Consider the following 16,245-nt stretch of genomic DNA (forward strand, 5'->3'; position numbering starts at 1 on the left):
GAAAACCCCCAACACTAATTACCAAAAAAAAACCTAGACCACACATAAACATTATTAGTTGGGTCACGCGTGAGAAAATGGTTCACACATTAGGTGGGTAATGGGTCACGCTAGGCCAATCATAAATACAGTGGGACACTCTAGGTTGGTCATGGGTCACAATAGGTCCTGCATAAGGCTTGTGAGGCGCTGTAGGTGGGGTATGCGTCAGGCTAGGAGGCCATTTATAAAAATCGGCGGGCACTCTAGTTGGATCATGGGTTAGGGTTTTTCAGATGATAATTTCTCCCGTTTACAGCATTCAGCATGAACTAGTTATATAACACTCCGATGCAGGGTGTAAGCATTCTTCGGCGGCTTCTGTGTTTTTAGTTTTTAGTGTTCAGCATTCAACCGACCGTCCTCTAGGGGATTACAAGAGTTAGAGTTTCAGATTTAACTAGTTGTAATCTACTCACCTAGTAATTATCCATCATAGTTGAAAGTAAAGCCAACATTAAAGAAAAATAACCTACCTTTCCCCATGCCGGAAGTAGATCTTCAATATGTGTACATGTGCAATGAAACCTACCTTTCCCCATGCCGGAAGTAGATCTTCAATATGTGTACATGTGCAATGAAACCAACGTTTACATGTATTACAGTGAATGCAGTCCTGATCCCATGTAGAGCAAGGTCTTTTACCAGGAATAGTCTGAAACTTATTTGCTGAACTTTTAGGCTGCCCTGACTTTCCTCTCCTTTTCTTTGTTACTTTCAAACGTGGATTATTGACGGTCGGTTAAATGCTGAACACCAGAACACCGAAAGCTAAAAGATCAAAAGCTGCATTGGGATATTTTATAACTAGTTCATAAAGAAAATTCCGTGCTGAATGGTGTAAACGGGGAAGAAATTGCCGCCTGAACAAAACCTAGAGTGCCTCACAGTTTTTATAAGTGGCCTAGGCTGACCCATGACACACCTACAGTTCCCATAAGTCTTTTGCATGACCTGTCGTGATCCATGACCAACCTAGAGGATCTCACTATATTTATGTGTGGACTAGCATGACCTATACTCACCTAGAGTGTCTACCATTTTCATAGGGTTTTTTCGTTTAATTCATGTTTTTTTTTCGGTATTTAGTGACTTTTCTGTTTTTAGTTTTTTTCGGTAATTAATAATATTAAAAAGATTTTTATTTTTCGGTGTTTTTTGGGGATATTTTTCGGCACTTTTCGGAGTTTTTTCTGTATTTTTGGAATTTGTTTTTTTTTCTGTATATATTATAGTCGGTCTCAGTTTTACTATTTAGTACTGGACACAGACTGATTTAGCTTAACATGGAATTAGATAACTTTAAGACCATCCGAAAATCAAGGACACATTTAGTTTTCATAGCAATAGCCCCGTTCAGAATCATACTTTCAGCCATGACAATCTACAGTGTAAACCAAACCAGTAAAGAATGAGCGCTTTGTTAAAATTCTAACCAGCCCTTAGTTTATTAATAATAAATCAAACTCCATAATTGTCCTACCGTGATCTTCAAATATTAAGGAGATGTACCATGATTTTAGTAATTAAATTTTAATTTCGGCCCATAAATTTGAAGCCTTAATTTGCTTACACACAAAGAAGTCACTGAAAGAGATAGGCCTATACTGTACGTAAGGAAGATGACTATTTTGACGTCTGTAGATGTTTTTTGAATGACAAACCTCATGTTTCTTTGAGAATCAAGCGCCCCATTTGGCGCAAACAAGAAGTCAACCAACTGACCGAATTTATCTACAAGTACACCTGTCTCATATTTAAGATGACGCATTTGAGACAAATATATATAACCATATAGTATTTTTTCTCGATTGTTAATCAAAGTTCACACCCTGGATTGTTTTATCAATAAATGGTGGCCATTTTGAAAATGGCAGTGGAATAGGACCCCATTGCACAGTCACTCCTCCCATCTTAATCCAAACCAATTCAAGTTGTAAATGAATAAAGCTAAAGCCCGAGAAGAATTTATGAGAAACATACCAAAGTCGTAGAACAGTAAGTCGAACCATGACGGCATGACCAAGCACCGAACTGCTCCGAATTTGAAATTATTATTTTTCGTGAATTTCTCTATATATTCAAGGTCACTATACTAGTGTGTAAACTTTCTGTAGGTTTATGAAAGAACATTCGCCAGTTTCTGACCACACAAAGGAGCACTTTCAATATAGTATATTGAAAATCATGTATTGTGAAAAGTTTCAACCGGCGTAAGATATGTATTAAGTTCCGAAAGGAAATGTCTGTCACGAAAGGTAAAAGGTTGCGTTTGTTTTGTCTAATTTTCTGCTGTGTCGCACAACAACCGTGTAATACTACTAGTCACTGAAAAAATAATGATACTATTTCATGGGAATATCGAACCGTTCACAACATGAATGAATCGATCGATATCCGAGTGGCCAATTCAAAGCCAATATCTGTGTTCGAAACAGTTCAGCGAAGACTTGGTAACAAGGATCACCTCTGACGTGACGCCCTGAAGTCAGTAAGTTGACTGGTCATTTTCTTTAATTGGTTATCAATAATTCCGTTTATTTTATTTAAAATAATCAACATGTGGGAAAAGTCAAGAGCGCATCACTCGGTACTATAAACACTTTATCGGGCGGCGATCATCGATTTTTCCCGTGTTCCGTTTTTTTTATTGATATCGGCACCCCTGTGACATTTAATGGATAACTCGATTAATTTGTTTATCAAACACCACTTCGATACTTATTCATTATATTAGTCTTTGATGGGTGTCGATTACAAGGCTCAGGAAAAAAAATAATATCTGCAATTACGAAATATCGGTTTTTGCCGCCGGAAACTGAAGCAGACGACTGTGTAATTCTCAGAGGTGGTATACGCGCTAGTGTTTTATTATGAGATCAGTTATGAGGCCGAGTTAAGGTTAATAATATCGTGATTTATTGTATATGCCTTTCTAAACTTTGAACAGTTTATCATATATAAACTTGTTAGAAATTATGATTTCCAAAGCTTGGTAACAGCTTGTTCACGTCTAAAATGGGATAAAAGAAAATTTATAGATTTTTAGACGTGTATAATGTTAGCTATTGTTACTAAAGACAGTATTTTCACAGTCAAATAGAAATATGAATTCATATTAATAACTTAACACAGCGAATCTTTACAGTACAATGTTTAAGTGTTATATGGGTGTAGATTATTAGTAATTAAAATGTAATTTTTACTCTTTTTTTCAGATGCTGAGCCTCATTGATCTTGTTTCTTGTTGAAATATTATGTCATCTAACGGGTCATCACTATACTCTTCCAGATAATGTCAGACAACCAGTAAATGACTGAATTGAGAAAAGGAAAATACGAAATCAAATAACAATTGACTTGATTTTCGCTAATCCGGACCACCAATGGAGTTGTATCGACGTTTTGTATTCAGTATTCTACAGATTTGTATCGAAAAGATGTGCGTGCTTAGACCCATTCCATATTTGCGACAGCTTGATTTGAATTGACTCCAGTGTAATATTCAATTTAAGCATATGGTCTTCTAAACAGTATTGGTATCTATAGCTAAATTGAATAGACGTCGCTCTTTGACAGATTTTATCGGTGTATTAAAGGTCCAAAATGTAGGACTATAATTTAGTGATAGGGGTTTAATGATAAAATAGGATAATCTTATTATCAAAAAATAATTAAACGCCATCATCTCATATTCCAAATATCTGTTACAAAGCTGACTGTTTAAGCTGGATAATAGTAATACGGTAACGTCGCCCACTCAGAATAAGACATTAGTTCTTTAGCATACAGTTTATATCCGGAATGGAGATCGAAAGCCTCCAGTTGTTCTGTCGTGTTTAATTGAAATGTTTTATATACTGCACACAGAAGAACACAGAGTAGTTGATTGTGAAATGTGATTAGCTTCGGTGACAAGAAACTTGTCAATAACTTATAGAATTTCCGTTAATTCTATCGCCTTAATAGTTTCGCTAAGCATTGTTGAAATCTTTATATCCGATATATATTGACACTCGAATGAAAACACTCATTTGATTTGGAAAACACTGTATTATTGAAAATGATGTCTTTGATATAGTCATACTGAATAATTTCCTTTTCTTACAAGGTTTGTGGATGCCGTTTATTATTGAATGTCGTTTATGATTCATTCGTGATCAAATGGATATGTGGGTCATGCTAATAGATAAACATGTTACATCCCCAGTGTTGATACTGAACGAAGAATGTGTTATAATGCTGGACGGTCAGGCGCTGGAGAGTTTTTCACGGTAACAATTAGCAGCCAGAGATAAATTCTCGCTGATTGAGAAATTTTTCCCAATTTTTGTCCATATCATAAAGTTAGAATTTGTTCAATATTGAATCGAAGTATTTTTTTTGTATTTTAGTAACTTGCTTAGGAAACATTGAAACTAAAGACTTTGAAAACACCTCTAATTATACGGTTTTCAATTAAAGTAGACTGTACGGTAAACCGTTATTCACCATGAAACCTTTTGATCTGTGGGTATCGGTTTCAGAATCGCTAACCACAGTTGAAGAATGTGGAATTGTAGGCTAGAATCCAATTAATTATCTAGTACGTTAATTTAAAAAAGTAACTATAGATCTTTTAGAGTCGCTTCCCGAAGAACTGCCGTATTAACGGACTACATTATGAATTGAATACAACCTAGTTTATTTTGTAGTCCGCATTGCTAGACGATTAAAACGAAATTATATATTTTGAAAATGTTATGGATTCAGGACTACAATAATTGTTTATCGCTGTGATTATTTTAAAAAAATAAACAACATGAAGCCCTCATATCTGATAGTGCTTTATGTGGCCAGTATCAGTTACAGCCTTGCTAGAGATTGCCGTTATTGTGGAAATGTTAGCTGTGTTTGTATAATTGATGAAAGACACAACATACACTTATCATGGATCATTGAAGACACCATTACTTCCGTTCCACGACTTGCTTCACCTGACATCATGGCTAATGTCACATCAATGTAAGTTCAATTATATATTTGCAGCTATTATTAAGTATTCTCTTCCAGCTCCAGTCAGAACACTGTGTCAGTCTAGGAAGCTTAAAACCAACATTGTCATTATCGCATCATCTTTTTATGGTTTAGATTCATTTAAAAGACAGTCCATGGTGGCCTTAATGATTACTCTCTCTCAATTAGTTTTGAATGTCAGTGACGGAAGTGAAATGAAATGAGGTTTAACGTCCCAATGTTTTGCCCCATACAGTGTGTTATGAGGAAAGGCCTACTTTTATATCGAATTTGACGTGGCAGGGGATCTTTTACGTGCACGCCACTGCACAAACCACTAGGCAGGTGTCCTTGCCAGGCCCTCCGTCCTGCACCACTGAAAAGGCAATCTGATTAAAATACAGATCTATATTTCGTTTCGTTTTTTTATACTTTCGATGGTCTACACTACATGAAGATCTGACAAGTTGTACTTGAAGGTCGTACCAGGGGTCGTACGAGCGTCTTTTGGCCCTATGACGTCAGACATTGATTAATCAATCAGCGTTGACGTTTCTAGTGGTTTACCCAAAGTTCCGTGCATGGAACGCCAAGAAGTCACCGTAACAGACCGTTTCATTGGCTTATCCCTCACTCCAACCTAAACGCCGGTAATATAACAACTCTTCCAGATCCTAGTATAGTAAAGACAAGTAAAAGAAAATTTTGAACTATACAAAACGAAACGAAATAGGATCTGTGTTTTAATCAGATTGCTGAAAAGGGGAAAACCATGCCGGAAATTTCCTGCCAACACCGGGATCGAACCGGTGACCCCCAGGCTATGTATATACAGGGCATTTTGTATAATCAATAAAGTATTTTGTTTAAGAAATATACGCCAGCAGTATATCGACCAATCCAAAAGGTCGATTCAAGCTGGGGTTCCCTAAACACGGCTTTGAAATGTGGTGGTATCAGTCGTTTTAAACTGCTTGTGACCACTACATTTATTATGCGATCTTTTAAAATTGTGTTTATAAATATATCATTTAAATTAGTGAGACTAAATGTCACCCGTAACCCCAGACGTATTTGATATCTGGCGATCTGTTTGAAAGCTATATATGCATTATTTATATTAGTGAGAGACAAGGGTCTGTCGAATTTCAACATATGCCACTAATCATTTCTAGAGTAATGGCCCTTCTTAACTCTGCAAAATCTTGTGTGCGTGCCAGCGACAAAAGGCATCATTCGTTTTGCTTGAATTTTTTTTATGTATTGTTCAGATAAGTGAAATGCAGAAACCTAACTTATTGCCCTTTCCCACATTGTAGAAACTAGCGAAAGTCACCACAATGGTCTACTTTAAATTTGTTTCTGTTACTGAGATGATTAGCAATTACAACAATTTCTGATAATTACTTACATAGCTATTGCTCTTTATAATCAAAGTGCCGGTGATTTTATACATTATTAAAGTTTTCTTTTTTATTTACCTAAAAGTTCACAATGCGACAATGTTAAATGTTGACGTCGATTTTACAATTTATTCCTAATATTCAATTTATCAGAGATGTAATTAACATGAATTAACATGAAGTTTGTGGAAATAAGTACAAATTTGTTATGTAAGTTTTATTTTGATTATGCATTATGTAAGATTTAGATAAAGAGCTATAATAGTTTAAAAATGGATAATGAAAAAGAAATATTATGGAAATTTCAGTCAATTTACTTCATTCTGATCAAAGTTGTGACTGTATGATGGATAGCTTAGTCTCGATCTTCATTAGTACCGTTGTTATCATACTAAACAAATCTCGATTATCCATTTTTAAATTAAATTATTAAATGGCGATCGTGTTTCAATCTGTGCAAAATCATAACCATTATGGGTTTGTCATGTGAATAAATGTCTAATTAATAATGTATAACAACTGAGGCTAAAATAAAGATCTGCAATAGGCAGAATTAGCTTTTAAATAATGCAGCTTCAAGACAAGGAACGTAGGCCATATTTAATTCAAGGGTTTTAATTGATTTTAAATGTGTATTGCAAACACATGCATAAATCTGACATTAGCAACCTCTTAATCTTCCACAAATACACCATATCTGTAAATTTTGAAGTGAGCAACCAGACGTATGCCGGTTTTTAAACACGAACAATTTACATAGTTTAATTCTATTGAATTGAGCGGAGTAGATTACATGTGTTATTTCCATTGATGACAGGGCTGTCAAACCGATAAAGCATCGGGATGGCCTAGTATATGTTATTTAATATTAAAGTACAATCCCTTGAACAACATCGGTCACAGCTTATAACTTAACTAATTGGAACATGCTCGGACTTAAGAAGAATTAAAAATTGTTTCTGTAATTAATTATTTAATTGGGATGTCGTCCACTGGATTTTGTAATTTAACTATACCTAAGTATCGATTATTCTTGTCTTTTTAACGTATCATCAAACCATTGCTGTGGTCAATTTCGAACAATCAATGTAATCATTGTTGATCAATTGGTACTATTACTTTGATTCTTCGTAATCCCCTTTATTTTTTCAACTCATATTAAGAAACGACCAATTTCTCCCGATTTATAAGATGTATATAGCTGCGGTTACAAAATATTACTATCAAAATGAAAAGATTTGCCAGTGAACAACTCGAAGAAATCTATATTTTAGACCGGTGTAACAGTACTATCTGAAGCTTGGTAATACCTTTTCGAAGTAATACAAGCTTTGAAATCTGGGACTCTCCCCTTTGGCGTAGCGTCTTTGATTGTTGGTGCTACCTGGGTGTATTTTTAGAGGAGACATAGTGGGACGTTAAACCCCATTTCATTTCATTTCGCGTGCGAATTTATGTGCACGAGATACCGTTTCCTTTTTTTTTTTTACATCAGCCGTTCATGTAACTAATATTTCCTTATTATGTACCGTTATTTTTATTCCGTCGTCATTAATAGGACGGTAAACCCCATCGCATATTATTTCTTACAATTCTCTGTAAAATCTAATATAAGGTAAGAGAACTGTTTATCGGTATTTGATAAACAGAAAAGAACTTCCAATAACTAAATTGTAGCCGCGGAATTGGTGCACAAGTGATATTGATATAACTCTTGTATTTATTGACAATCGGAAGCTTACTGTACGCTAAGATACTTTATCCAATATAACTGATCTTCACAATTCTGAAGATTGATGTTTTCAATACCATAAAATCTTTGTTTAAATTTTTGTCGGTTTTCTTTAAAACATCTGATACTGAACGAACAAGTATTGCAGTGGTCGAGTTCTTAAATACTTAAAGATACATTATGTAAGAGCTAAATCTGCGTAATGCAGATCTTTAGTTTGGCCTCAAATGTTGTATAAATCATTAACATGCCAAACCCATATTGAACTCTCTGAAATATCGGATGTTTTTGATTTTCAACGGATTTAAACACGACTGCCACGATTAATAATTCAATTAAAAATTGATAATCGAGACTTTGTTTATTATCGTAACAACGGTAGCAATGACAATCGAGACTACACTGTTTTTCAAACGGTAATAACTCCGCTCAGAATGGAGTAATTTGAATGAAATTTCAACATATTCCTTTCATTACCTATTTTTTAAAATTATTATAGTGAGAGCCGCCAGCTCTTTATCTAAATCTTACATAATCCATCTTTAACAATCGATTGAAAATACAATATTAAAATTGTTGGGGAAAATACATTTGATACCATAAACATTAAAACATCTACAAATCTTAACGCCATTGTTTGGGAATGTGAATGGGGGCAGTGGGAGCAAATGGTTTCTTATTTAAGTGACTTCTCGTGTTTTCATTTCAAAACTTGTATGTGACAAGTAGTAAGGTCGCCTGACTAAACTCGTGGGTTTTTCTCCGGTTTCTCCCACGGCTAAAGACCACTACGCACAAGCGAATTATCGAAATAAAACTGTTCCATACCTTAGTGAAGTAATGGCCTAGTTTTTGTTGAGTGGATTTTACCCCCTTCTTCTGGCCATTATACATGTATAAATGTAATTGTATGTCGCCTAGGTGACGTGTGCCATAATACTCGAAAGACCATATCGTTAACACAATTGCATGTACATTAATGGTCTTTCTAGACGATGAAATCAATGTCTTATAAACGATCAAAAAGCGGAAAATACAGGTAACGATTGCCGTGTTCACGAATAACTTAGGAACCTAAATTATAGCTTAATGTATTATTTATTTTAAAAAATGACCCTCTATAGGCCAATAAACTGAATGCAGATTCGAACAATGCACTTTGCATTTCTGAGCTCTAGTTCCTTTGAATCGAAAGTAGTACTGTTTACCATAACTGCATAATTTGAGTAATGCTACATTCAAATGTAATTGATTTAATATATATTAACACAATTTTATACTATAATTCCAACAGTCAATTAGAACGTTCACACGGCAGCTGGTTCACATTACACAATAGGTTATATAACTTTAAACGGCGTATGGCCTTATTTTGTGGAACCTTAAAGTAGACGAAATAGGTTTAAAAGCACATTAATGCAATATGAATGTATATATTCATTTTTTTTTTTTAAATTATTGTAATTTCTATTCAATTATGTTTGGTGAAATATGTGAACACTCACGGCAAGATAACAACGTCACTATTGATTGTAATGGACTAATATTGAATTTTAATTCGTGCTATTAAATTCCAATATTATGAAAAATATTGAGTTAGAGGTTTAGGTCCTTAAAAAAAACTTATGATATTAACTAACAAACTATTGAAATTTATCTCTCAATCATTTAAGTTGAGGTATATGTCAAAGGCTGACTGTTTTAAAATATCTATTTGTTTAGAAACTGATTCAAATATACTATTTTTTTATAATTTAGATTCGACAATTCAATAGATGAAAAGGCAAGTACTTTGAGATATAAAAACGTAATAATATACTATGGTTATCAAATTTTTAATTCAAATTTAGGTTTACTTAGGTTCACTAGGACCGACATTCATCATTATTTGGCATTTGTCTCCACCCTCCACCCCCGCGTGCTCCCATCGAGTCCAAGTTCGTCTTCAAACGACTATACTTTACGACATCTATGTATTAGATACCGTTAAAGATAAATAATAGTTTAGAAAAGATATATATTTCTCTGATAAAAAGGTAAATGCAATAATCCCAACCCTGTTTAACATTTCATTCGTTTCAGTTAATCACAATTTTGTGATCATAGTTAATTGCAAGATTACGTGCATGGTAAGAATCTGAGAACTCTGAAAGGCAAAAAGTACATGTTCTTGTAATTTGATTTAAAGCAAACTACTTCGCATCATCAATAAAATAACAACCTACACACGGATACCGATTGATATATTCGTGACATGTGTCATTGATCTTAGTTTTATAACTGTAAATAAAGACAAAAAATATGGATTAATAGTTTTAACTATCGATCCATATGAGGGCGAATTTGACTGGGTCTACGGAAAAAAAATTGAAGGTCGTTTAAAGATACTGCCCCGCGTACAAATTGTGTGATTTGATGACATATTTGAACTAAAAACATAATTAATCTATCAAAAATGTATGGCGGTATATTAGATTCAAAATTCTAACGTGCTATCGTCTAATTTCTAATTACTGTACATGTAATTTTTAACTTCTATTCATGTAATTTCTAACATCTATTCATGTATAAGACAATGTATAATCCAACTTCTTTATTTGTTCAGTGTAAATTTTAATTCTATTTCATCTTATTTCTATTATTTATACGGAAAACGACTTCTTCATTGATGCTTTGCATGAACATAACGAATTTAGAATTTTTACACTTCTACCTAGCAACCATCATTACGAAGTCGGTTGGTGTCGCCACTGCGTGCTCATTTGGTAATTGCGCACCTGTTGATATAAACGGCTCGCCCTTTGTCTGGTTGATGATTGGCCGGAGTGCTGAAATTTAGAGAGAGAGGGGGAAATGTGGTTTAACGACCACTCTACACAAAGTAGGTCATTTCGGGACTAACATATTGTTCAGTTTTATTTCAGTAATTCGCTTGCGCGTAGGGGTCTATCAGTGGGAGGAAAGCGGAGGACCCGGAGAAGACTAAATAAAATTCTCCAAATCCTGCACTTGCCTTGAAAAAAATAAATGAACAAATGCTGTTTAGCAATATATTTGAAAAAGTATTTGCAAACCATATCACGTTCGATGTTGTTTTCAATTTTAACACTCCGCCAAAACATTCAACCTGACCAAGAGTGAGCCCTTTGTATCAACATAATGGTCCGATCAGGTGCTCAATCGACAAATTGAGCACACGGTGGGGCACCAAACGACGTCCCAATGGTGGTTGCTAGGTAGAAGTATCAAAATTCTAAATTTGATCGACGTTCATGATTAACATGTAAACCGACAATGAAGTCTTAATAACAGAAATAAGATGAAACAGAATAAAAAAATTACCCCGAACAAATAAAGAAGTTGGGTTATACATTGTCTTAACATGAATAGAAGTTAGAAATTACATGAATAGAAGTTAGAAATTAGACGATAGCATGTTAGAATTTTGAATCCAATATATCGCCATAAAAATGTGCTTCAATTACTTCCCAAAACTTTGTATTCGTTGGGAGAGAGGGTCCATTTTTCAGAATGTATTTTTCATTACTTACTGTCAATTTACCATACATATTGAGGCATCAGTAAATTCTTAATTATTTTCTGCTAATTACTTTTTCCGCCGTTTAATGCAGAGTCTTTAGTACGTTGACACCCCACAATGTTCCCAAAACCGCCTAACCATTTGATCAAGAAATAACAACCGCTCCCTCAGTCAAGCTAGCACACACACACTATAAGCTGGCAGACAATAGTCGGGTTGCCAGTTAGTGATACCTTGACATTTTTGCCTGGTGCTTGCCCTGTGGGTATTTTTCGGGTAATCCGAAAATTTTGCTATTAAGATTGTGTGTCTATACTTTCCATGTATACCAAATTTGTCATACTTTCATTGGAGATGTCCAACCTCGTGGGTTTTCTCCGGGTCCTCCGGTTTCCCCCCACTGCTAAAGACCCCTACGCGCAAGCGAATTATTGAAATAAAATTAAACCATATGTTAGTCCCGAAATGACCTAGTTTGTGTCGAGTGGACGTTAAACCCCATTTCTCTCTCTCTCTCTCTCTCTCTCTCTCTCTCTCTCTCTTTCTTTCATTGGAGATAACTATCCGATAAATACTTTCGGGACAATGTATCTTTAAGCATGAAAATCAAACGCCAAATGTGACGAAATAGAATATTATTTAACATAGCAAAGAACTGTTTCGGGTTGCTCACCTAATGATCTCGACTATAAACATCGTTTGTAACAATTGTAACCCTGCCAAATGGTTATTAAAATGCAGCAATAAGCTGCAAAGTACTATTACTTGCTGAAAAACAGTAAAAGACAAAACACACAAAGCAACAACGACGATACAAGTTGACGACGATGTTCAGTATACTCGTACTATGTCTACCCGATGACTGGACGCTTGTATTTCTTTGAAAACAAATCACAGAGCTCCAGCTGCTTACTTGGGAATAAAATAAAGGACACTAAGAATCTCTCACACAAAACTAATCAGTTTTTTTCTGGGTGATGTAAACCATCAATCGAATTAAAATATTTTCAACAGAAAACATCATTTGGTAAGGTAAGTATGTGGATTCCCTATACACGGATACCCGAGGTTGTATAAATCGTTTTTATAATACTTACATTACACTTTTATCATATTCATCTCACAAATTACAGTTTTAATTGAGCTAGAATATATTTAGAATATCAAAGTTACAAAACAATTTAATAGGTCACTAAATGCTGTATTTGATTTCCAAATAAGATCGTTTCATAACATCCGCCATTACAGTTTCTTTTCCGGATCATGACATTATATTCTCTTGCAGTAGCCCGTAATGTATTTAATCTTTGTCTTACTATATACCTTTTAAAAGAGCACTGCTGTTTCAATACCTCTCCCTCTTGATCTCATTTTATGACAGATATAAATATTCTTATTCTGGCAGTGTCAAGTTAGTTTGATTTTCGTTTTTCGATATTGGTGAATCAAAAAACAAGGAGAAAAAGCAGTTTTTATGTGGGTCTGCTGTTCAGGCATCCTTATTTATGATATCTTGAGTTTGTTTTAGAAAACTTATTTAATCAAATGTGTTTTGGAGGCATTCTGTAGACATACATCAATCAAATCTGCTTTTGAGATTCAAGTTTGAATGTCGATAAACGAGCTATTTGTTTTTTGTTATTCGCCAATATCGAAAAACGAAAATCGAGCTAACTTCACACTGCCTCTTATTTTTGTAATTTATTTACTGTAATCAATAAACATTGTGATTCAAGTAAAGAACATGCGATTCAAACTGTTCAACGCAGTAATAAAAAAAGAATAAATCCGATCAGAAGTAATGTGTCATAAAATGTCAGTTTTGGACAAAATAATGTACATGTGATAAATGGCATAGACCCAACTTTCTTCTCTTTATGGTTATTTTACATTCCCAATAGGGCAAGGTCCAACAAAATCTTAAAGGGACCATCCCGATTCTAACAGAATCTTAGAAATAAAAGTTTGTGTACGTATGAACTATAAGCGCCAAAATATATTGGAATGATGTATTTACCTTATCTCACAATTTCAGCTAAAAATAATCAGTCGTTTGGACGTGGACGTCAAAACCGCTTATCCAGACATGTAACCCTTTTAAGATTTCGGGTAAATTTTGTCGTTGTGATAGTCTATTTTGCCTTTTCTTTAGTTGTCTATACAGTGCATGACCCACATGCTGTTCTTGATAACGAAAGGTAAATTTCACCTACACGTTATTCTTATAAAATACAAGTGCTGTACTTAATAACGAAAGATAAATTTCACCTACACGTTATTGTTATAAAATGCAAGTCTGGTTTTATCCAGACACCGTATAATACAGCTTGGGAGACAGGTCTCCATTTCCAGATGAAAACTGACGGGTTTAAGTTGTTTGAAAGCGTATCACGTATATTGAGTTAGTTGCTCGGCCGTAAGGTATTTAAGGGCTTTTAACACAAAATTAAGCAATTTTATTCTGACTTTATTTTTGGCAATGACTTTTAAAGAATGATATTGACCAATAACGATGGTCACTTGATGTTTATGTCTATAATCTTGAAAATCACAATCCCGAAAAGTAAAGATAGGAATTTGTATTCGTAAGTACGACGAAAGTGATGATCAGGAGTTCGCCATTCCAGTTACCTCCCTTGATTACCCACTACTAACAAGTATTTTACTGTCAAAAGTCAATCTATTTATTTAATGTAATGGGTAAATACTACCAAAAATGAGATAAACGTACTCAAATTAATTAATTAATCTTTAAGAAAAAAAAAATAAACCCCACAATCCCATGGCTTTGATTCAATTGTATTTTTGCAATTATGAGCGTTTTTATGCAATAAAATTTATCTTATCTTCTCTATCTCATTAAAGAGAGACACAACAAAAGATTTTACCCAACATAATATGTAAGTGGCCCAGCTTTTTTTATATTTTCTCTAAATTATGATCAGCCTTCTATTTTATTTATTCAACTCCTCATAATCCTGTTATGAATTTTATTATAAATGTTTCGTAGTTATTGCCCTTGCCGTCGAAACATAGTAATCGAAGTTTAAAGTTTGTAACATCAACAACACGGGCTATAAAAGAGACAGTTCTTGTAGTAAACCTCCATGCTGTTGTACTTTTAGAATTACGTATTACGTAGTTAGCTCTTACCCTTTTGTGCAAAGTCCGTCCTAGGGACATGTGGATAATTGGAAAAAGAGATAATGAAAATGAAATGGATATAATATATACATGTAGTAATTTACTAGTTGAGTTACGTTGCCTAGAGAATAACTTAAGTTTGTGTAATCGTGTGTAAGACAATCATAAACGATGATCTACACAGACGGTCAATATAAATCCAACTCATAACTCCCAGACAAATAATATCTCCTACACGCAACATTTTTGCCTGGGATAGATTAATGGACACACATTATATACAAAACATAATATAAGCTAACCGTTTTATTAATGAAAATAATTGGCCTTACAAACCAAGTCTACGTCAAACGCCCAATACATTATAGTGGGTAGGTATTTTCGGAACTTGCATAGTCATTCATTGTTCATTATACACAACGACCTCGCGACAACAGTTTGGACAGGCTGAAACTCCGCAGTGGAAAATATAAGGAACTATATGAAAAACTTATTCGACATTATAGACTTACTCTTTCTGGAACACCTAGTACAACACCTCCTTTTGAAAAAAATAGTTGTGCCTTTGTGTCCCACATCTGACACCTACTCAATTAATTTTAGTGTGTGAGAAATGTTCAATGGTTGTTTTACTTGGAATTGGTTTTTATAGTAATTCTTGCGTAAATCGATTCTAATAATAAGTGTAGATAAATCGATTTATTTTTGTTTAAAGCATTATGTTGCCTTTAATTTTACATATGAGGTGGAATAGGATAAACAGATTCCAAATATAATTTTAAAGTAAAGGTCTTTGTTATGCTTGATCCATAACGTCTAGGCCCAAATTCCGGATGTGACGCGAATAAAGAAGACCAGTTATCGAAAGCAGTAACAGGTATCGTTTGTATTAGCCCATTATTCAAAGAGTTCAAATTTTCAGTACTTGTGGTGCTTAAGGGAATGTTAAAATGCCGGATGGCTAGTGGCTTCGGTCTATGAAATGCCAGTTTAGCTTACGTCACATGGAATATAAGTAAAGAACATAATTTATGAGTTTACTATCGTGTCCAATGTTTCCTAACTTCACTGACAACTCTTATTCTTCAGGTCAGTTGTAAGAGAACTGAGACCAATGCATAGCAAAATCACGCCTCTGTATTCCAGCCTATAACAATAACTGACAATATTTTTACTTTTGTCGAAATTGGAATTTGTGCAGGGACGCTACGAATGAATCATAGCAAAGATCTTAGCTTCAAAACTATGTTTTGAATCTATTTTACCTATAGGCCTACTATTACATGTGTAAGATAAGTAAGATTACGAGCTAGTTTTAAAAACTATAAGTTAAAGATGCATTATGTAAGAGCTAAATCTGTCTAATGTAGGTCTTACGTTTGGCCTCAAAT

General features: G+C 34.3%; 1 protein-coding gene across 1 annotated transcript in view; it reads left to right on the forward strand.

The window, feature by feature from the left end:
• Window positions 1-2,453: 2,453 nt before the first annotated feature.
• Window positions 2,454-16,245, forward strand: part of LOC126817341 (BDNF/NT-3 growth factors receptor) — a 67,899-nt gene continuing 54,107 nt past the window's right edge. Inside the window, exons 1-2 of the mRNA XM_050544223.2 lie at window positions 2,454-2,530; window positions 3,258-5,043. Of these exons, the coding sequence (XP_050400180.2) occupies window positions 4,841-5,043 (203 nt within the window). The 5' untranslated portion in view covers window positions 2,454-2,530; window positions 3,258-4,840. The remainder of the gene's footprint in view (window positions 2,531-3,257; window positions 5,044-16,245) is intronic.

The sequence above is a fragment of the Patella vulgata genome, chromosome 4 (genome assembly GCF_932274485.2).
Source record: "Patella vulgata chromosome 4, xgPatVulg1.2, whole genome shotgun sequence".
Classification (NCBI taxonomy): Eukaryota; Metazoa; Mollusca; class Gastropoda; family Patellidae; genus Patella; species Patella vulgata.